Consider the following 22454-nt stretch of genomic DNA (forward strand, 5'->3'; position numbering starts at 1 on the left):
ACCTTGCTGGAATAATGTACAAACTTATATCAGGTTGACCAGGCTTACAATACTCTCTGTTACATCCTACTCATCTTGTATGATGATGAAGGCTGGAAGCTTAGTCTGAATTCAACAAATTTCTATGCATATTGTTTCCAGATGAGATAGGATAACTTCAAAACCATTACATACAGTTGGTGGCAGCTGATGCAGGCCAAAATTGGGCACAGCATAATTCTCTGGGTAAAGAACAACCAATCCACAATAGGAAGAGCGCCTGTTTGATGCAAGGGCAAGAGAGGTGGTGTTAATGCCGATCAAAGGATAATGCTGTCATATTATGTATTTGGCACTTTGCTTTTACAATAAGTGTTTCCAAATTTAAAGGACAGTTATCAGGTAGGATGACAAGCCTATATTCTTCATCACCATGATTATCAATTGAAAATAGCTTGAAATTATGATTGTTATTGTTGCCAGAGGGAAGGCTAGGTACTCAATGTGATCTGTGCATGTATGCTTTCAAACTCAAATACATCATTTTTTGATGATATCTGTAAGGCAGAGGTATTTAGCAAAGTAATTGTCTACAACAGCTGAATGGCAGAAGTAAGAAATGATGCTTGCTCATTTTCTCTTCATTATGGAAAATGAAAGCAAGTCAAAGACACCTCAGTTGATTGACAAAGTAATCTGCAGTCAAATTCTTGACAAAAACAAGAATCTGAAACAACATACATGGGCCTTGTGAACTCAAAACCTAAACAGCCCTGCATGGGAGGTCAGGGTTAAGATCAACAGTGTACCTTGAAATTCCTGAAATTGCATGGTAACATCAAAACAAGGGTGACAATTCATACATGGAGTATTGATAAAGATCTGCTGAGCAAAGAGGCTACATCCATACAATATGGCTAAGGGACAGCTGGTGGACTGTACCATTCAATTTACTCATCTCTTTGCAATACTACTGCCACATTGATTGTGAATTCAAATCACTGGACCTATATTTTAATTTTAGGCTGCTATAGCCAGACATTGTTGAGTCAGCATAGTTTCCCAGCATCCTGAGTAAGAAGAAAGAGTTTGGTCTAGCTGGAAGAACATGTTAAAGATGCCCTGTTAAAGTTGAATACTGAACATCGGCTGGTTTTTAAAAAAAATTCTCAACTTAAGATATAAGCAGAGTAGAAAATTCTGCTTAAATGCATCAACATACTTCTTGATTACATATGATCAAAAGAAATGTACTTGCTGCAGCAATGTCTGGGATTGTAGCAACTCTTCCTGAGCATACTAAATTTCAAGTGCAAGGTGCCTCTAAACATAGCTGATGATTTAGCATGTTCCTTCAGCAAGTGATAGGCAAGTGGAAAATTGATGTTGCAACAAGCTGATTTGTTGGTGAATAATGAAATTACCATAAATCTCAAGTATATATTGATTTCAAATTTTGGCACAAAATGATGGGTAACGCTAGAGAAGCCATCCTAAAGGATACAGAAAACAGTAAATAGCAAGACACAGAGAATCTATGACCAGTCAGCAATGCAATTGGTGTGAAAAAGAGAGAGAATGAAAGGAAAGCTGGGCACAGGTCACGTGTCAGCAGCAAGTAGAGGAGAAAGAGGGCCCTTTAGGATGGATTCTCAAGCGTTACCCACCATTCTTGTCTTTTTGGCCCCGAGGCTATATTTTGCTCGTTTCTTATGTATTTCGCCTTTAATTACATTTTTTTTACTTTCGCTTGTCTACTTTGTTTGCTCTGGGCCCTATATTCTCTGCAACTTTCGTGGGCACTTCCAGCATTGGAAGTTCTCAGTCTTATCATTAATGGCATGAAACTGAGTATTACCATTTTGGTTGATAACTTATGAAGAATTAGGGACCTTCTGTGTCTGTCTCCTGTCCAGTTGTACACTCAGTATACATATACATTTTTTACCTGTCATCGTTTATTTACAATACATTTTTTCATTTATCAAGTAACGGAATGCAACACATCCTGACATTTATTAACAGTAATTTTTATATATCCTTGCGACTCTTTCTTCACTCTTACTCCTCTTCTCTCTCTCACCCTCTTACTTCTCACTCGAACCTTTCCACTTTCACATTTTTTTCTCTCTCTTGCCCTCTTGTATTTCTATTCTTTCTCCTTTTTCCCCCCTCTTCATCTCTTCCATTGTTTTCTCTCTGTTGCTCTCTCTCTCTTGCTGACTTTCTCTTCTACCTGCTGCTGACACGTGACCTATGGCCAGTTTTCATTTCATTCTCTCCCCTTTTCACACCATAAATTCTCTGTGCCTTACTATTTACTGTTTTCTATATCCTTTAGGCTGGCTTCTCAAGCGTTACCCACCATTCCTCTCATTTTGGCCCTGAGGCTATATTTTGCTTGTTTCTTATTTATTTTGTCTTTAATTACTTTTTTCTACTTTTGTATGTCTACTTTGTATTGTCTTATTTGCTCTAGGCCCTATAATCTCCACAACTTTCGCAGTCACTGCCAGCAAGGGAAATTCTCATTAATGGTGCGAAACTGAGTATAACCATTTTGGTAGATAACCTATGAAGAATTAGGGACCTTCTTGTCTGTCTCCTATCTGGCTGTACACTCAGTATATGTATACATTTTTTACTTGTTGTTTATTCACAATACATTTTTTATATTTATTAAGTAACAGAATGCAACACACTTTATTAACTGTAAGTTATATATATATGCACAGGTGTGGCTGTGTGGTAAGAAGTTTGCTTCTCAACTACATGGTTCTGGGTTCAGTCTCACTGTGTGGCACCTTGGGCAAGTGTCTTCTCTTATAGCCTTGGGCTGACCAAAACCTTGTGAGTGGATAAGGTAGATGGAAACTGAATGAACGTCGTCATATATATATATATATATATATATATGTATATATATCTATATCTATATCTATCTATCTATCTATCTATCTATCTATCTATCTCTCTCTCTCTCTCTATATATATATATATATATATATATAAAGGAATACAAAAAATGGGACAAGAATGCAAAACATCCAGACAGCTAGATGATACAAAAAATGGACAACAAAACATCAAGACACATGATATAAAAGAGAAACAAGAAAAAACACAGATGGGTCATTCGAAGTTTTCTTTCCTCAGTCGAGTTCCAGATTATCTTTGCAATTTCAGCTGGTTATACTTGAGATTGCTCCAATCTGGCCAGCCCCAAGGAAAAACTAACCTAAGAGCATTAGATGACATATATATATATATATAACTAAGCTAAGTGCATTAGATTATATATATATATATCTATATCTATGTGTGTGTCTGTGCTTGTCCCCCCATTACCACTTGACAACTGGTGTTGGTGTATTTACATACTCGTTATCTAGCGGTTCAGCAAAAGACACTGATAGAGTAAGTGCCAGGCTTAAAAAAAGTAAGACCTGGGGTCGATTTATAAATATATATATATGTATGTATGTATGTATGTATGTATGCATGTATGTATGTATGTATGTGCATGTGTATTTGTACCCTACCACCACTTGACAACTGGTGTTGGTGCATTTACGTTCTCGTAGCTTCAGGGTCAGGCAAAAGTGACAGAATAAGTACCAGGTATTAAAAAAGTACTGGAGTCGATTCGTTCAACTAAAATTCTACAAAACGGTGCCCCAGCATGGCCGCAGTCTAATGACGGAAATAAAGTAAAAGATGAAAGATATATTTTATAACAATTACCAACCACCGTATGTTGAAATCCGGGTTAAAATTGGGATCTCTTGTCTCCTGTATGTATATCTCTCACTATCTATCTACTGGCATGAAAAAAAGCCATAATAATTAGATGCATAAAAGAAGAGAAACCCAAATTGATGTGATAATCTCACCGCTCTTAGAACAATATTAACGATGAAATATCTGGAGCACGTAAACAGTCATATTCTTTCGAGTATATAAATGATAGAAATTGATAGTTAGATAAACATATACATATATATGCAGCAAGAAGAAAATTAAAATTAAAATTAAAAAAAAAAGGCAAACCAGCCGCCGGATGCCGAAACCCGGGATTGAACCAGGGACCTTTAGATCTTCAGTCTAACGCTCTCCCAACTGAGCTATTTCGGCTGGTGAAGTTTTGGCTGTAAACTATCGCAGTCATTTCTACTGTGTATCAAGTTCAGAGTGAAATTAATTAGTAAACTGTGAAGAGATGGAAGGAAGGAAAGACCCGACGGCATTAGAATTCCCTGGCATTGTAACTTATTCTACGTTGAGAACTATTTTTTTCTGTCGCATACCATTACTATATTTACCTCGGATTCTACTATTTCCATTTGATTGTTGTTTACACTAGCGCGTAAGGTAGTGTGATATGATTCGTATTTGGGATTATTTTACAGATGTTGTTACTATCCATTACGAAATTATTAACAGTATCATTTACCATTTTATTTATTCTGTAGAAAAGAAAATGATCCTAGCCTTAGCTGAGACAATATAAGAGCAATGTTTCCTTGTATTTTGTTAGTCCAACCATCCGCTTTTGATGGTATATCAAAAGTCATTAGGATAAAAAAATTCAAGCTAAACTTCTTCAGCCTTTACATATCAATCACTAAGTAAGATTTAAGGAGTACTATCCCAGTACTCCTTCCCTACTATTATAGAGGCAATCAAAAAGCTTTACAGCAAATAATTTAATCCCCGCAGCACTGTTAGCTATAGCAGTGTTTCCGCTTTCCGCACTGGTTCCCAATCATTTCACTACCAAAGACTCCTTTTATTTAAATGAGTTTTCCACGGACCCCTTTTAATATGCTTATCCTTATGTGTATATATATATATATAAAATTTTGAATTTAGTTCACGGACTCCCAGTACTGCCTTTGCGGACCACAGGTTGGGAACCACTGAGCTAATAGGTTCTAACAGCCTATGTAATTACCAACTACGACCATCCAATCTTTTTGTCTATCAGGGACAACATTGACTAATGTATCTTCTCTTTTTAATGTAGAAAGATGTGTGATTTGAATGAGATTAGACTGCTGTTTCTAGCAGCCAAATTTAAGAGTTCGAGCAACAACGCAAAACTTTATACTCGGTTATGTAGAATGATACCCATTACTCCATTGGTACTTATTTACCCGTCGGGAAGCTAAAAGGCGGGATTCGAGAGGGTGCTTTGTCCAACGTATCCTTTCTTTTTTTCAGCGCTTATTACTCTGTGTTTCAAACAGAAGCAAAATCAATACAATTGTATAGTAAAAAAATAATAGTCGGTGCGTGGCGTTACATTAATTAATGTTCCAAAAATTCAACAGAAACACAATATATGTGTGTGTGAATACACACATACACGCTCGTGTTTACGAAATAACTTCTGGTGGATCACAATGAAATTTATTACACTAAATATATTCAATCAGTTATGAACCGAACCAATTACATTTCAGTAATTAGTCGTACGTTACATTGCTCCGTATGGTGTTACTTCCTATTATAACGGATTATGGAAACAAGTGTAATTTAAATATATTAAAAGATGTATATTTGTAGATATTATACAGTATATTGAAAAATGGTAAAAATTCTAAGAAGTATACATGTTTTTGTAGCAGCGTATGAACACAGACTATATACACAACAGCATACAATCATTAAATACAATAATTAAATGCATTTTATCGTCTGTATTTCAGTTCTTCATTTTACTTTCGAATCATTTTTGCAAGTTCACAAGCAACTGACCCTACTAAAATTTAACATTAATATCACAGTGGATAGAGTTTAAATCTACGTTGCAGTACTTAATTACGTTCTGGGCGGTGATCAATGAAATAAGGGTAACGATATACTAATTGATTACAATCTTCCCAAAATACCGCTTTGTGTTAAAAATCTCATATCGAAAGGAGAATAACTTACGCAGACATAAATAATTAAATTGTTATATACAATACGACTGACACCGATAATGTACGACAATATCTTCACCAGCCGAAATAGCTCAGTTGGGAGAGCGTTAGACTGAAGATCTAAAGGTCCCTGGTTCAATCCCGGGTTTCGGCATCCGGTGGCTGGTCTGCTTTTTTTTTTTTCTTTTTCGTTCTTCATATTCTGTTTTCATTCATGTTTTAGTTTAGGCCTGAACAACTGTTCTTTTCAATGATTTTATTTGCATTCATTTCATCCCGGATCCCAACTACCTTTCATTCCTCTGGATATGTATTTTATTACAGGTATGGTGATAAGTGTCCTCGCACAAAAGTCTTGGACTTTGAGTCACTCTGTTGTTTCTGCTAAATATTAATAAAAATGTAATATATTACATCAATTTTTAGCGACTTACTACCAATTTTTGTCCAAGCCTCATGTTTCTTTTTTACGACTTCCATTAGTCTCAAACTATCTCTGCTTATATCTTTCACCCAATTTGCACCACGAGCCTAGTATCTCTCGAGGATTCTATCTATTTCTTATTCACCATTTAAACTTTTTTTCCTAAAAGAAAACCACTCCATTTTTTTTAACCGTCTTAGTGATATTTTTTCTCTTTTCATTATTCTAATTATGATAACGAAAATGTCATTACGGTAATACTTAACTGTTAGACATGACGTCGAGGCTATAACGAAATCCACACAAAAGATAATCCTGTGAATACAAACAAAATATAAGCTGCAACACGTTACAAAGTGCACCAATAATCATAAGATTTTTATTTGTAATTACTGGAGCACTTAAGTATCGTGACGAACTGCCTCTGTATCAATCTTGAGAATCTGGGTTTCGCAAAACCAAAAAGAACTCGCCTAATCAAGATATTACAGTTACAAGCTATTAAAAACACTGTGAAAATATATAACACATTGAATATATTATAATGTACAAATGAAATGACATTCATATCTGCACGCATCTCTTCCTGTGTGCAAACACATGTACAGGCATATGTGCGAGTGTGCATGTATATATGTGTATTAATACATACATACGTGCGTACATTTCATATGTATATGGTATATATTAGATTATCCTATTGGCGGTGTGTAAATTCCAATGAAAGAGTCTTATCTCTAGGCTAGAAAATGATTATTTTAACATTAAATTAGAAAAATTAAAACCAAGTAATCATATATATTGTTGAGCGAAGGTGACAGATGGAAAACTCGGAGTAACGATTTCTGAAGTTTTAGTCTCTCGTGCAATGTCATTACGGAGTACTCTTTTCTACTTGCTCACACACCTCCCCCACTCTCTCCTTCACTAGCGCGCACACACACACACACAAAGGAGCACATATGAATTCGTAGAGAGTCACTTTAAACATTTCTTTGCAGTACTTACGTTCTGCTTTCATCGGTAACTCTGGGTACTGGGGCCAATGAAATCTGAAGTACCGAGGATGATACAATTGATTAAATCACTCTCAATGTGTCGCCTTATATTAAAAGCCATGTCTACAAGAAAACGTGTTTGGCAAGAATGTATTTTGAAATGCAATATGACTGACATGGAAAGTTTAGACAAATACTATCACCAGCCGAAATAGCTCAGTTGGGAGAGCGTTAGACTGAAGATCTAAAGGTCCCTGGTTCAATCCCGGGTTTCGGCATCCGGTGGCTGGTCTGCTTATTTTTTTCCTTTTCGTTCTTCATATTCTGTTTTCATTCATGTTTTAGCCTAGTCCTGACCAACTGTTCTTTTCAATGATTTTATTTGCATTCATTTCATCCCGGATCCCAACTACCTTTCATTCCTCTGGATATGTATTTTATTACAGGTATGGTGATAAGTGTCCTCGCACAAAAGTCTTGGACTTTGAGTCACCCTGTTGTTTCTGCTAAATATTAATAAAAGATGTAATATATTACATCAATTTTCAGCGACTTACTACCAATTTTTGTCCAAGCCTCAGGTTTCTTTTTTACGACTTCCATTAGTCTCAAACTATTTCTGCTTATATCTTTCACCCAATTTGCACCACAAGCCTAGTATCTCTCGAGGATTCTATCTATTTCTTATTCACCATTTAAACTTTTTTTCCTAAAAGAAAACCACTCCATTTTTTTTAACCGTCTTAGTGATAATTTTTCTCTTTTCATTATTCTAATTATGATAACGAAAATGTCATTACGGTAATACTTAACTATTAGACATGACGTCGAGGCTATAACGAAATCCGCACAAAAGATAATCCTGTGAATACAAACAAAATATAAGCTGCAACACGTTACAAAGTGCACCAATAGTCATAAGATTTTTATTTGTAATTACTGGAGCACTTAAGTATCGTGACGAACTGCCTCTGTATCAATCTTGAGAATCTGGGTTTCGCAAAACCAAAAAGAACTCGCCTAATCAAGATATTACAGTTACAAGCTATTAAAAACACTGTGAAAATATATAACACATTGAATATATTATAATGTACAAATGAAATGACATTCATATCTGCACGCATCTCTTCCTGTGTGCAAACACATGTACAGGCATATGTGCGAGTGTGCATGTATATATGTGTATTAATACATACATACGTGCGTACATTTCATATGTATATGGTATATATTAGATTATCCTATTGGCGGTGTGTAAATTCCAATGAAAGAGTCTTATCTCTAGGCTAGAAAATGATTATTTTAACATTAAATTAGAAAAATTAAAACCAAGTAATCATATATATTGTTGAGCGAAGGTGACAGATGGAAAACTCGGAGTAACGATTTCTGAAGTTTTAGTCTCTCGTGCAATGTCATTACGGAGTACTCTTTTCTACTTGCTCACACACCTCCCCCACTCTCTCCTTCACTCGCGCGCACGCACACACACACACAAAGGAGCACATATGAATTCGTAGCGGGCCACTTTAATTTCTTTGCAGTACTTACGTTCTGCTTTCGTCAGTAACTCTGGGTACTGGGGCCAATGAAATCTGTAGTACCGAGGTTGATACAATCTATTAAATCACTCTCAATGTGTCGCCTTATATTAAAAGCCATGTCTACAAGAAAACGTGTTTGGCAAGAATGTATTTTGAAATGCAATATGACTGACATGGAAAGTTTAGACAAATACGATCACCAGCCGAAATAGCTCAGTTGGGAGAGCGTTAGACTGAAGATCTAAAGGTCCCTGGTTCAATCCCGGGTTTCGGCATCCGGTGGCTGGTCTGCTTATTTTTTTCCTTTTCCTTCTTCATATTCTGTTTTCATTCATGTTTTAGTCCTAGGCCTGACCAACTGTTCTTTTCAATGATTTTATTTGCATTCATTTCATCCCGGATCCCAACTACCTTTCATTCCTCTGGATATGTATTTTATTACAGGTATGGTGATAAGTGCCCTCGCACAAAAGTCTTGGACTTTGAGTCACCCTGTTGTTTCTGCTAAATATTAATAAAAGATGTAATATATTACATCAATTTTCAGCGACTTACTACCAATTTTTGTCCAAGCCTCAGGTTTCTTTTTTACGACTTCCATTAGTCTCAAACTATTTCTGCTTATATCTTTCACCCAATTTGCACCACGAGCCTAGTATCTCTCGAGGATTCTATCTATTTCTTATTCACCATTTAAACTTTTTTTCCTAAAAGAAAACCACTCCATTTTTTTTAACCGTCTTAGTGATAATTTTTCTCTTTTCATTATTCTAATTATGATAACGAAAATGTCATTACGGTAATACTTAACTGTTAGACATGACGTCGAGGCTATAACGAAATCCACACAAAAGATAATCCTGTGAATACAAACAAAATATAAGCTGCAACACGTTACAAAGTGCACCAATAATCATAAGATTTTTATTTGTAATTACTGGAGCACTTAAGTATCGTGACGAACTGCCTCTGTATCAATCTTGAGAATCTGGGTTTCGCAAAACCAAAAAGAACTCGCCTAATCAAGATATTACAGTTACAAGCTATTAAAAACACTGTGAAAATATATAACACATTGAATAAGTATAACATTTATTATAATGTACAAATGAAATAACATTCATATTTGCACGCATCTCTTCCTGTGTGCAAACACATGTACAGGCATATGTGCATGTATAGATATGTTTATTAAATTCCAATGAAAGAGTCTAATCTCTAGGCTAGAAAATGATTATTTTAACATTTAATTAGAAAGATTAAAACCAAGTAATCATATATATTGTTGAGCGAAGGTGACAGATGGAAAACTCGGAGTAACGATTTCTGAAGTTTTAGTCTCTCGTGCGATGTCATTACGGAGTCCTCTTTTCTACTTGCTCACACACCTCTCTTTCATTCGCGCGTGCACATACACACACACCACACACACACACACACTACACACACACACAAAGGAACATGAATTCGTAGAGAGCCACTTTAATTTCTTTGCAGTACTCACGTTCTGCTTTCAGCAGTAACTCTGAGTACTGGGGCCAATGAAATCTGTATTACCGAGGTTTATACAATCGATTAAATCACTCTCAATGTGTCGCCTTATATTAAAAGCCATGTCTACAAGAAAACGTGTTTGGTAAGAATGTATTTTGAAATGCAATATGACTGACATGGAAAGTTTAGATAAAGGACATTACCAGCCGAAATAGCTCAGTTGGGAGAGCGTTAGACTGAAGATCTAAAGGTCTCGGGTTTCGGCATCCGGTGGCTGGTCTGCTTATTTTTTTCCTTTCCCTTCTTCATATTCTGTTTTCATTCATGTTTTAGTCCTAGGCCTGACCAACTGTTCTTTTCAATGATTTTATTTGCATTCATTTCATCCCAGATCCCAACTACCTTTCATTCCTCCGGAAAACTCGGAGTTATGATTTCTTAAGTTTTAGTCTCTCGTACAATGTCATTACTGAGTACTCTATTCTACTTGCTCACGCACCTCCCCCTCCCTCTCTTTCACTCGCGCGCACACACACACACACGCACACACACACACACGCACACACACACACACACACACACACACACACACACACACACACACACACACACACACACACACACACACACACACACACAAAGGAACACATGAATTCGTAGAGAGTCACTTTAATAATTTCTTTGCAGTACTTACGTTCTGCTTTCATCGGTAACTCTGAGTACTGGGGCCAATGAAATCTGTAGTACCGAGGTTGATACAATCGATTAAATCACTCTCAATGTGTCGCCTTATATTAAAAGCCATGTCTACAAGAAAACGTCTTTGGCAAGAATTGTATTTTGAAATGCAATATGACACATGGAAAGTTTAGACAAATCATATTACCAGCCGAAATAGCTCAGTTGGGAGAGCGTTAGACTAAAGGTCCCTGGTTCAATCCCGGATTTCGGCATCCGGTGACTGGACTACGTTTTTTTTCTTTCGTTCAAATTTTAATTTAGGCCTGACCAACTAATCCTTTCAATGATTTTATTTGCATTCATTTCATCCCGTATTCCACCTGCCTTTCATTCCATTGGATTTGTTATATTCCTTATGCAAACAGGAAATATTTAACTCAAAATTTGAGTGTATGTATATTTTTATTAAGCTTCGTAAGTGCCAACGTATGAAACTCCCGGCCCTTGAGTCACTCTATTGCTTCTGTTAAATACTAATAAAAATATCTTATATTACATCAATTTTTGTCTTATTATATTACATCATGATCCTTCTTTACGATTTCCATTACAATTTCAAATTGTTTCTGACAATACCTTCTACCTAGTTTGCACTACAAGCCTCTCTCGAGGTTTCTGTATATTTCTTTTTCACCATTTACATTTGTTTTCTTAAAACAAAAGCACTTCATTTTTTTTAATCGTCATAACGACATTCTTTCTCTTTTCGTTTTTCTAATTGTAACACTGAAAATGTCATTACAGTATTAAATATTAGACATGATGTCGAAACTATTGCGTCATCTAACACGTTACGAAATGTTCCAATAATTATAAGATTTCTGTTTATAATAACTGGAGTACTTGGTAACGCGTTGAACTGCTACGGTGCCAATCTTGAGAATCTGGTTTTCACAAAACAAGAAAGAACTCGCTCAATCAAGAGATTACAGCTGCAAACTCTGTGAAAATATTTATCCATTGGGGAGTAATTTGAAAAATTAAAACCAAGTGATGATACATAAATTGTTGAGCGAAGGTGATGGATGGAAAAGTCGGGTTGACGATTTCTCAAGTTTTGGTTTCTTCAATAATATAAATTATTTTTGTGTAATCATTTCTATTTGCTTTCACCTGTCTGTGAAAAGAATGTGGTTTGATATACAATGCGATTGACATGGAAAGGTTAGACAAAACCATTCACCAGCCGAAATAGCTCAGTTGGGAGAGCGTTAGACTGAAGATCTAAAGGTCCCTGGTTCAATCCCGGGTTTCGGCATCCGGTGGATGGTCTGCTTTTCTTTTTTTTTTCTTCTTCCGTTCTGCGCATTCAAGTTTTAGTCTAGGTTTCACCAACAGTTCCTTTCAATGATTTTATTTTCATTCATTTCATCCCGGATTCCACTCACCTTTCATTCCACTGGATTTATAATATTATATTACAAGTATGGTGATGCAAACAAAAAGAATAGAACTCATAATATGAGTGTATGTATATTTGTATTAGGCTCCACAAGTGCTAACGCATGAGACTCTCGGCCTTTGGGCCACTCTATTGCTTTTGCTAAATATTAATACAATTATAATTTACAGCAATTTTCACTGACTCACTACCAATTTTTGTCTAAGCTTCATGTTTCTTTTTCAAGACTTTCATTACAGTCTCAAACGATTTCTGACAATACCTTTCACTTAGCTTGCACTACAAACCTTATATCTCTCGAGGATTTTGTTTATTTCTCATTCACCATTTACATTTTTTTCCTTAAAACAAAAACCACTTTTTTAATCGTCTTAACGACATTTTGTTCTCTTTTCATTCTTACTGTGACAATGAAAATGTCATTACGGTATTACTTAATATATTAGACATAGTGTCGACGCTATAACGACATCCATACGAAGGATAATCCTGTGGATACAGAATATAAACTGCAGCACGTTACCAAGTGCTGCAATAATCATCAGATTTCTACTTGTAACGCGACGAATTGCATCGGTACTAATCTTGCTGGGTTACACAAAACCAGAAAGATTTCGCTTAATCAAGAGATTACATTTACAAGCTATTAATGATGCTGTGAAAACAGGTAAAACGTTCAAGAAGCTTAGCATCGCTGTGTAGTAAGAACTTGCCTCCCAACCACACAGTTTGGGGTTCACTCCCACTGTGTGGCACCTTGGGCTAATGTCTTCTGCTGTAAACTCAAGCTGACTAAAGCCTTGTGAATGGATTTGGTAGATAGGAACTGAAAGAAGGACTGCTGCAGTAAGTGTGTGAGTCTGAGAGGGGAATATGTTGAATAAAATCATAATTAACTGATCCTCTTGTATTTTCTTTTACCCAAAGCCAAGAACTTTTCAGCACACCCTCGTACGTATTAGATTATGCTCTTGGTACTGCGTAAATTTCAATAAAGCGCCTCGTCTCATGACTAGAAAATGATTATTTCTCCACTGGTGAGTTATGCGAAAAAAAAAAACAGGAAAACTCGCATCCATATATTTTTGATCGAATGTCAGGAACGGAAAACTAAGAGCAACAATTTCTTTTCTGCTTCTTCTCACTCAAATGCTCTCTCTCTCTCTCTCTCTATCTCTCTCTCTCTCTCTCTCTCTCTCTCTCTCTCTCTTACACACACACACACGTAAAAAGGCGTACACATGAATTCGTAGACAGCCACTTTAAATTCTTTGCAGTACTTACGTTCTGATTTCATCGGTAACCCCGGCTACTGGGGTCAATGAAATCTAGTATTGTGTTTGATATATATAATCGATTAAAATACTCTCAGTTTGTCGCCTTATGTTAAAAGCCGTTATCTACAGCAAAATATCTTTGGCAAGAATGTACTGTGAGATACAATACGATTGACATAGAAAGTTTAGATAAAAACATTCACCAGCCGAAATAGCTCAGTTGGGAGAGAGTTAGACTGAAGATCTAAAGGTCCCTGGTTCAATCCCGGGTTTCGGCATCCGGTGGCTGGTCTGCTTATTTTTTTCCTTTTCCTTCTTCATATTCTGTTTTCCTTCATGTTGTAGTCCTAGGCTTGACCAACTGTTCTTTCGTAGAGAGTCACTTTAATAATTTCTTTGCAGTACTCACGTTCTGCTTTCTTCGGTAACTCTGGGTACTGTGGCCAATGAAATCTGAAGTACCGAGGTTGATACAATCGATTAAATCACTCTCAATGCGTCGCCTTATATTAAAAGCCATGTCTACAAGAAAACGTCTTTGGCAAGAATTGTATTTTGAAATGCAATATGACTGACATGGAAAGTTTAGACAGCTACTATTACCAGCCGAAATAGCTCAGTTGGGAGAGCGTTAGACTGAAGATCTAAAGGTCCCTGGTTCAATCCCGGGTTTCGGCATCCGGTGGCTGGTCTGCTTATTTTTTTCCTTTTCCTTCTTCATATTCTGTTTTCCTTCATGTTGTAGTTGTAGGTCTGACCAACTGTTCTTTTCAATGATTATATTTGCATTCATTTCATCCTAGATCCCAGCTACCTTTCATTCCTCTGGAAAACTCGGAGTTACGATTTCTTAAGTTTTGGTCTCTCGTACAATGTCATTACTGAGTACTCTTTTCTACTTGCTCACGCACCTCCCCCTCCCTCTCTTTCACGCGCACGCACATACACACGCAAAGGAGCACATATGAATTCGTAGAGAGCCACTTTAATTTCTTTGCAGTACTTACGTTCTGCTTTCGTCGGTAACTCTGAGTACTGGGGCAATGAAATCTGTAGTACTGAGGTTGATACAATCGATTAAATCACTCTCAATGTGTCGCCTTATATTAAAAGCCATGTCTACAAGAAAACGTGTTTGGTAAGAATGTATTTTGAAATGCAATATGACTGACATGGAAAGTTTAGACAAATACGATCACCAGCCGAAATAGCTCAGTTGGGAGAGCGTTAGACTGAAGATCTAAAGGTCCCTGGTTCAATCCCGGGTTTCGGCATCCGGTGGCTGGTCTGCTTATTTTTTTCCTTTTCCTTCTTCATATTCTGTTTTCATTCATGTTTTAGTCCTAGGCCTGACCAACCGTTCTTTTCAATGATTTTATTTGCATTCATTTCATCCCAGATCCCAACTACCTTTCATTCCTCTGGAAAACTCGGAGTAATGATTTCTTAAGTTTTAGTCTCTCGTACAATGTCATTACTGAGTTCTCTTTTCTACTTGTTCACGCACCTCCCCCTCCCTCACTTTCACGTGCACGCACACTGCACACGCAAAGGAGCACATATGAATTCGTAGAGAGCCACTTTAATTTCTTTGCAGTACTTACGTTCTGCTTTCGTCGGTAACTCTGAGTACTGGGGCAATGAAATCTGTAGTACCGAGGTTGATACAATCGATTAAATCACTCTCAATGTGTCGCCTTATATTAAAAGCCATGTCTACAAGAAAACGTCTCTGGCAAGAATGTATTTTGAAATGCAATATGACTGACATGGAAAGTTTAGATAAAGGACATTACCAGCCGAAATAGCTCAGTTGGGAGAGCGTTAGACTGAAGATCTAAAGGTCCCTGGTTCAATCCCGGGTTTCAGCATCCGGTGGCTGGACTACGTTTTTTTCTTTCGTTCAAATTTTAATTTAGGCCTGACCAACTAATCCTTTCAATGATTTTATTTGCATTCATTTCATCCCGTATTCCACCTGCCTTTCATTCCATTGGATTTGTTATATTCCTTATGCAAACAGGAAAAATTTAACTCAAAATTTGAGTGTATGTATATTTTTATTAAGCTTCGTAAGTGCCAACGTATGAAACTCCCGGCCCTTGAGTCAGTCTATTGCTTCTGTTAAATACTAATAAAAATATCTTATATTACAACAATTTTTGTCTTATTATATTACATCATGATCCTTCTTTACGATTTCCATTACAATTTCAAATTGTTTCTGACAATACCTTCTACCTAGTTTGCGCTACAAGCCTCTCTCGAGGTTTCTGTATATTTCTTTTTCACCATTTACATTTGTTTTCTTAAAACAAAAGCACTTCATTTTTTTAATCGTCATAACGACATTCTTTCTCTTTTCGTTTTTCTAATTGTAACACTGAAAATGTCATTACAGTATTAAATATTAGACACGATGTCGAAACTATTGCGTCATCTATACAAAGGATAATCCTGTGGATACAAAATATAAGCTACAACACGTTACGAAATGTTCCAATAATTATAAGATTTCTGTTTATAATAACTGGAGTACTTGGTAACGCGTTGAACTGCTACGGTGCCAATCTTGAGAATCTGGTTTTCACAAAACAAGAAAGAACTCGCTCAATCAAGAGATTACAGCTGCAAACTCTGTGAAAATATTTATCCATTGGGGAGTAATTTGAAAAATTAAAACCAAGTGATGATACATAAATTGTTGAGCGAAGGTGATGGATGGAAAAGTCGGGTTGACGATTTCTCAAATTTTGGTTTCCTCAATAATATAAATCATTTCTGTGTAATCATTTCTATTTGCTTTCTCCTGTCTGTGAAAAGAATGTGGTTTGATATACAATGCGATTGACATGGAAAGGTTAGATAAAACCAGTCACCAGCCGAAATAGCTCAGTTGGGAGAGCGTTAGACTGAAGATCTAAAGGTCCCTGGTTCAATCCCGGGTTTCGGCATCCGGTGGCTGGTCTGCTTATTTTTTTCCTTTTCCTTCTTCATATTCTGTTTTCATTCATGTTTTAGTCCTAGGCCTGACCAACCGTTCTTTTCAATAATTTTATTTGCATTCATTTCATCCCAGATCCCAACTACCTTTCATTCCTCTGGAAAACTCGGAGTAACGATTTCTTATGTTTTGGTCTCTCGTACAATGTCATTACTGAGTACTCTTTTCTACTTGCTCACGCACCTCCCCATCCCTCTCTTTCACTCGCGCACGCACACACACACACAGACACACGCACACACACACACACACACACACACGCACACACACACACACACACACACACACACATGAATTCGTAGAGAGTCACTTTAATAATTTCTTTGCAGTACTCACGTTCTGCTTTCTTCGGTAACTCTGGGTACTGGGGCCAATGAAATCTGAAGTACCGAGGTTGATACAATCGATTAAATCACTCTCAATGCGTCGCCTTATATTAAAAGCCATGTCTACAAGAAAACGTCTTTGGCAAGAATTGTATTTTGAAATGCAATATGACTGACATGGAAAGTTTAGACAGCTCCTATTACCGGCCGAAATAGCTCAGTTGGGAGAGCGTTAGACTGAAGATCTAAAGGTCCCTGGTTCAATCCCGGGTTTCGGCATCCGGTGGCTGGTCTGCTTATTTTTTTCCTTTTCCTTCTTCATATTCTGTTTTCCTTCATGTTGTAGTCCTAGGCTTGACCAACTGTTCTTTTCAATGATTTTATTTGCATTCATTTCATCCCAGATCCCAACTACCTTTCATTCCTCTGGAAAACTCGGAGTAATGATTTCTTAAGTTTTGGTCTCTCGTACAATGTCATTACTGAGTACTCTTTTCTACTTGCTCACGCACCTCCCCCTCCCTCTCTTTCACGCGCACGCACATACACACGCAAAGGAGCACATATGAATTCGTAGAGAGCCACTTTAATTTCTTTGCAGTACTTACGTTCTGCTTTCGTCGGTAACTCTGAGTACTGGGGCAATGAAATCTGTAGTACCGAGGTTGATACAATCGATTAAATCACTCTCAATGTGTCGCCTTATATTAAAAGCCATGTCTACAAGAAAACGTGTTTGGTAAGAATGTATTTTGAAATGCAATATGACTGACATGGAAAGTTTAGACAAATACCATCACCAGCCGAAATAGCTCAGTTGGGAGAGCGTTAGACTGAAGATCTAAAGGTCCCTGGTTCAATCCCGGGTTTCGGCATCCGGTGGCTGGTCTGCTTATTTTTTTCCTTTTCCTTCTTCATATTCTGTTTTCCTTCATGTTGTAGTCCTAGGCTTGACCAACTGTTCTTTTCAATGATTTTATTTGCATTCATTTCATCCCAGATCCCAACTACCTTTCATTCCTCTGGAAAACTCGGAGTAATGATTTCTTAAGTTTTGGTCTCTCGTACAATGTCATTACTGAGTACTCTTTTCTACTTGCTCACGCACCTCCCCCTCCCTCTCTTTCACGCGCACGCACATACACACGCAAAGGAGCACATATGAATTCGTAGAGAGCCACTTTAATTTCTTTGCAGTACTTACGTTCTGCTTTCGTCGGTAACTCTGAGTACTGGGGCAATGAAATCTGTAGTACCGAGGTTGATACAATCGATTAAATCACTCTCAATGTGTCGCCTTATATTAAAAGCCATGTCTACAAGAAAACGTGTTTGGTAAGAATGTATTTTGAAATGCAATATGACTGACATGGAAAGTTTAGACAAATACCATCACCAGCCGAAATAGCTCAGTTGGGAGAGCGTTAGACTGAAGATCTAAAGGTCCCTGGTTCAATCCCGGGTTTCGGCATCCGGTGGCTGGTCTGCTTATTTTTTTCCTTTTCCTTCTTCATATTCTGTTTTCATTCATGTTTTAGTCCTAGGCCTGACCAACCGTTCTTTTCAATAATTTTATTTGCATTCATTTCATCCCAGATCCCAACTACCTTTCATTCCTCTGGAAAACTCGGAGTAACGATTTCTTATGTTTTGGTCTCTCGTACAATGTCATTACTGAGTACTCTTTTCTACTTGCTCACGCACCTCCCCATCCCACACACACACACACACACACACACACACACACACACACACACAAAGGAACACATGAATTCGTAGAGAGTCACTTTAATAATTTCTTTGCAGTACTCACGTTCTGCTTTCTTCGGTAACTCTGGGTACTGGGGCCAATGAAATCTGTAGTACCGAGGTTGATACAATCGATTAAATCAATCTCAATGTGTCGCCTTATATTCAAAGCCATGTCTACAAGAAAACGTCTTTGGCAAGAATTGTATTTTGAAATGCCATATGACTGACATGGAAAGTTTAGACAGATCCTATTACCAGCCGAAATAGCTCAGTTGGGAGAGCGTTAGACTGAAGATCTAAAGGTCCCGGGTTTCGGCATCCGGTGGCTGGTCTGCTTATTTTTTTCCTTTTCCTTCTTCATATTCTGTTTTCATTCATGTTTTAGTCCTAGGCCTGACCAACCGTTCTTTTCAATAATTTTATTTGCATTCATTTCATCCCAGATCCCAACTACCTTTCATTCCTCTGGAAAACTCGGAGTAACGATTTCTTATGTTTTGGTCTCTCGTACAATGTCATTACTGAGTACTCTTTTCTACTTGCTCAGGCACCTCCCCATCCCTCTCTTTCACTCGCGCACGCACACACACACACAAACACACGTACACACACACACACACGCACACACACACACACACACACACACACACACACACACACACACACACACACACACACATGAATTCGTAGAGAGTCACTTTAATAATTTCTTTGCAGTACTCACGTTCTGCTTTCTTCGGTAACTCTGGGTACTGGGGCCAATGAAATCTGAAGTACCGAGGTTGATACAATCGATTAAATCACTCTCAATGCGTCGCCTTATATTAAAAGCCATGTCTACAAGAAAACGTGTTTGGTAAGAATGTATTTTGAAATGCAATATGACTGACATGGAAAGTTTAGATAAAGGACATTACCAGCCGAAATAGCTCAGTTGGGAGAGCGTTAGACTGAAGATCTAAAGGTCCCTGGTTCAATCCCGGGTTTCGGCATCCGGTGGCTGGTCTGCTTATTTTTTTCCTTTTCCTTCTTCATATTCTGTTTTCCTTCATGTTGTAGTCCTAGGCTTGACCAACTGTTCTTTTCAATGATTTTATTTGCATTCATTTCATCCCAGATCCCAACTACCTTTCATTCCTCTGGAAAACTCGGAGTAATGATTTCTTAAGTTTTAGTCTCTCGTACAATGTCATTACTGAGTTCTCTTTTCTACTTGTTCACGCACCTCCCCCTCCCTCACTTTCACGTGCACGCACACTACACACGCAAAGGAGCACATATGAATTCGTAGAGAGCCACTTTAATTTCTTTGCAGTACTTACGTTCTGCTTTCGTCGGTAACTCTGAGTACTGGGGCAATGAAATCTGTAGTACCGAGGTTGATACAATCGATTAAATCACTCTCAATGTGTCGCCTTATATTAAAAGCCATGTCTACAAGAAAACGTCTCTGGCAAGAATGTATTTTGAAATGCAATATGACTGACATGGAAAGTTTAGATAAAGGACATTACCAGCCGAAATAGCTCTGTTGGGAGAGCGTTAGACTGAAGATCTAAAGGTCCCTGGTTCAATCCCGGGTTTCAGCATCCGGTGGCTGGACTACGTTTTTTTCTTTCGTTCAAATTTTAATTTAGGCCTGACCAACTAATCCTTTCAATGATTTTATTTGCATTCATTTCATCCCGTATTCCACCTGCCTTTCATTCCATTGGATTTGTTATATTCCTTATGCAAACAGGAAAAATTTAACTCAAAATTTGAGTGTATGTATATTTTTATTAAGCTTCGTAAGTGCCAACGTATGAAACTCCCGGCCCTTGAGTCAGTCTATTGCTTCTGTTAAATACTAATAAAAATATCTTATATTACAACAATTTTTGTCTTATTATATTACATCATGATCCTTCTTTACGATTTCCATTACAATTTCAAATTGTTTCTGACAATACCTTCTACCTAGTTTGCGCTACAAGCCTCTCTCGAGGTTTCTGTATATTTCTTTTTCACCATTTACATTTGTTTTCTTAAAACAAAAGCACTTCATTTTTTTAATCGTCATAACGACATTCTTTCTCTTTTCGTTTTTCTAATTGTAACACTGAAAATGTCATTACAGTATTAAATATTAGACATGATGTCGAAACTATTGCGTCATCTATACAAAGGATAATCCTGTGGATACAAAATATAAGCTACAACACGTTACGAAATGTTCCAATAATTATAAGATTTCTGTTTATAATAACTGGAGTACTTGGTAACGCGTTGAACTGCTACGGTGCCAATCTTGAGAATCTGGTTTTCACAAAACAAGAAAGAACTCGCTCAATCAAGAGATTACAGCTGCAAACTCTGTGAAAATATTTATCCATTGGGGAGTAATTTGAAAAATTAAAACCAAGTGATGATACATAAATTGTTGAGCGAAGGTGATGGATGGAAAAGTCGGGTTGACGATTTCTCAAATTTTGGTTTCCTCAATAATATAAATCATTTCTGTGTAATCATTTCTATTTGCTTTCTCCTGTCTGTGAAAAGAATGTGGTTTGATATACAATGCGATTGACATGGAAAGGTTAGATAAAACCAGTCACCAGCCGAAATAGCTCAGTTGGGAGAGCGTTAGACTGAAGATCTAAAGGTCCCTGGTTCAATCCCGGGTTTCGGCATCCGGTGGCTGGTCTGCTTATTTTTTTCCTTTTCCTTCTTCATATTCTGTTTTCATTCATGTTTTAGTCCTAGGCCTGACCAACCGTTCTTTTCAATAATTTTATTTGCATTCATTTCATCCCAGATCCCAACTACCTTTCATTCCTCTGGAAAACTCGGAGTAACGATTTCTTATGTTTTGGTCTCTCGTACAATGTCATTACTGAGTACTCTTTTCTACTTGCTCACGCACCTCCCCATCCCACACACACACACACACACACACACACACACACACACAAAGGAACACATGAATTCGTAGAGAGTCACTTTAATAATTTCTTTGCAGTACGCACGTTCTGCTTTCTTCGGTAACTCTGGGTACTGGGGCCAATGAAATCTGTAGTACCGAGGTTGATACAATCGATTAAATCAATCTCAATGTGTCGCCTTATATTCAAAGCCATGTCTACAAGAAAACGTCTTTGGCAAGAATTGTATTTTGAAATGCCATATGACTGACATGGAAAGTTTAGACAGATCCTATTACCAGCCGAAATAGCTCAGTTGGGAGAGCGTTAGACTGAAGATCTAAAGGTCCCGGGTTTCGGCATCCGGTGGCTGGTCTGCTTATTTTTTTCCTTTTCCTTCTTCATATTCTGTTTTCATTCATGTTTTAGTCCTAGGCCTGACCAACCGTTCTTTTCAATAATTTTATTTGCATTCATTTCATCCCAGATCCCAACTACCTTTCATTCCTCTGGAAAACTCGGAGTAACGATTTCTTATGTTTTGGTCTCTCGTACAATGTCATTACTGAGTACTCTTTTCTACTTGCTCACGCACCTCCCCATCCCTCTCTTTCACTCGCGCACGCACACACACACACAAACACACGTACACACACACACACACGCACACACACACACAC

General features: G+C 37.4%; 2 protein-coding genes and 14 non-coding genes across 16 annotated transcripts in view; 13 read left to right on the forward strand and 3 right to left on the reverse strand.

The window, feature by feature from the left end:
• The window catches only part of LOC106881730 (large ribosomal subunit protein P2), a 22054-nt gene extending 15322 nt beyond the window's left edge, over positions 1 to 6732 (reverse strand). The window contains exon 1 of the mRNA XM_089354005.1: positions 6597 to 6732. The gene's annotated coding sequence lies outside the window, so the exon portion shown is untranslated. The remainder of the gene's footprint in view (positions 1 to 6596) is intronic.
• Positions 1 to 14309, reverse strand: part of LOC149135166 (uncharacterized) — a 27145-nt gene extending 12836 nt beyond the window's left edge. The window contains exons 1-2 of the mRNA XM_089353479.1: positions 14199 to 14309; positions 12916 to 13001 (exon numbers count right to left, since the gene is read on the reverse strand). Coding sequence (XP_089209605.1) covers positions 12916 to 13001; positions 14199 to 14309 — 197 coding nt within the window. The remainder of the gene's footprint in view (positions 1 to 12915; positions 13002 to 14198) is intronic.
• On the reverse strand, positions 4041 to 4113 carry Trnaf-gaa (transfer RNA phenylalanine (anticodon GAA)). The gene has a single exon. It is a non-coding gene; the product is annotated as a tRNA-Phe (tRNA).
• Trnaf-gaa (transfer RNA phenylalanine (anticodon GAA)) lies at positions 5988 to 6060 on the forward strand. The gene has a single exon. It is a non-coding gene; the product is annotated as a tRNA-Phe (tRNA).
• Positions 7534 to 7606, forward strand: Trnaf-gaa (transfer RNA phenylalanine (anticodon GAA)). The gene has a single exon. It is a non-coding gene; the product is annotated as a tRNA-Phe (tRNA).
• On the forward strand, positions 9078 to 9150 carry Trnaf-gaa (transfer RNA phenylalanine (anticodon GAA)). The gene has a single exon. It is a non-coding gene; the product is annotated as a tRNA-Phe (tRNA).
• On the forward strand, positions 12296 to 12368 carry Trnaf-gaa (transfer RNA phenylalanine (anticodon GAA)). Its single transcript has one exon. It is a non-coding gene; the product is annotated as a tRNA-Phe (tRNA).
• An 85-nt stretch (positions 14310 to 14394) lies between the features above and the next one.
• On the forward strand, positions 14395 to 14467 carry Trnaf-gaa (transfer RNA phenylalanine (anticodon GAA)). The gene has a single exon. It is a non-coding gene; the product is annotated as a tRNA-Phe (tRNA).
• Positions 14468 to 14990: 523 nt separating this feature from the next.
• Positions 14991 to 15063, forward strand: Trnaf-gaa (transfer RNA phenylalanine (anticodon GAA)). The gene has a single exon. It is a non-coding gene; the product is annotated as a tRNA-Phe (tRNA).
• Positions 15064 to 15587: 524 nt separating this feature from the next.
• Positions 15588 to 15660, forward strand: Trnaf-gaa (transfer RNA phenylalanine (anticodon GAA)). Its single transcript has one exon. It is a non-coding gene; the product is annotated as a tRNA-Phe (tRNA).
• Positions 15661 to 16670: 1010 nt separating this feature from the next.
• Positions 16671 to 16743, forward strand: Trnaf-gaa (transfer RNA phenylalanine (anticodon GAA)). Its single transcript has one exon. It is a non-coding gene; the product is annotated as a tRNA-Phe (tRNA).
• Positions 16744 to 17325: 582 nt separating this feature from the next.
• Positions 17326 to 17398, forward strand: Trnaf-gaa (transfer RNA phenylalanine (anticodon GAA)). The gene has a single exon. It is a non-coding gene; the product is annotated as a tRNA-Phe (tRNA).
• Positions 17399 to 17921: 523 nt separating this feature from the next.
• Trnaf-gaa (transfer RNA phenylalanine (anticodon GAA)) lies at positions 17922 to 17994 on the forward strand. The gene has a single exon. It is a non-coding gene; the product is annotated as a tRNA-Phe (tRNA).
• Positions 17995 to 18517: 523 nt separating this feature from the next.
• Positions 18518 to 18590, forward strand: Trnaf-gaa (transfer RNA phenylalanine (anticodon GAA)). The gene has a single exon. It is a non-coding gene; the product is annotated as a tRNA-Phe (tRNA).
• Positions 18591 to 19790: 1200 nt separating this feature from the next.
• Positions 19791 to 19863, forward strand: Trnaf-gaa (transfer RNA phenylalanine (anticodon GAA)). Its single transcript has one exon. It is a non-coding gene; the product is annotated as a tRNA-Phe (tRNA).
• A 1607-nt stretch (positions 19864 to 21470) lies between these two features.
• On the forward strand, positions 21471 to 21543 carry Trnaf-gaa (transfer RNA phenylalanine (anticodon GAA)). The gene has a single exon. It is a non-coding gene; the product is annotated as a tRNA-Phe (tRNA).
• Positions 21544 to 22454: the final 911 nt, after the last annotated feature.

Source organism: Octopus bimaculoides, chromosome 6, assembly GCF_046866305.1.
Source record: "Octopus bimaculoides isolate indiv1 chromosome 6, ASM4686630v1, whole genome shotgun sequence".
Lineage (NCBI taxonomy): Eukaryota > Metazoa > Mollusca > Cephalopoda > Octopoda > Octopodidae > Octopus > Octopus bimaculoides.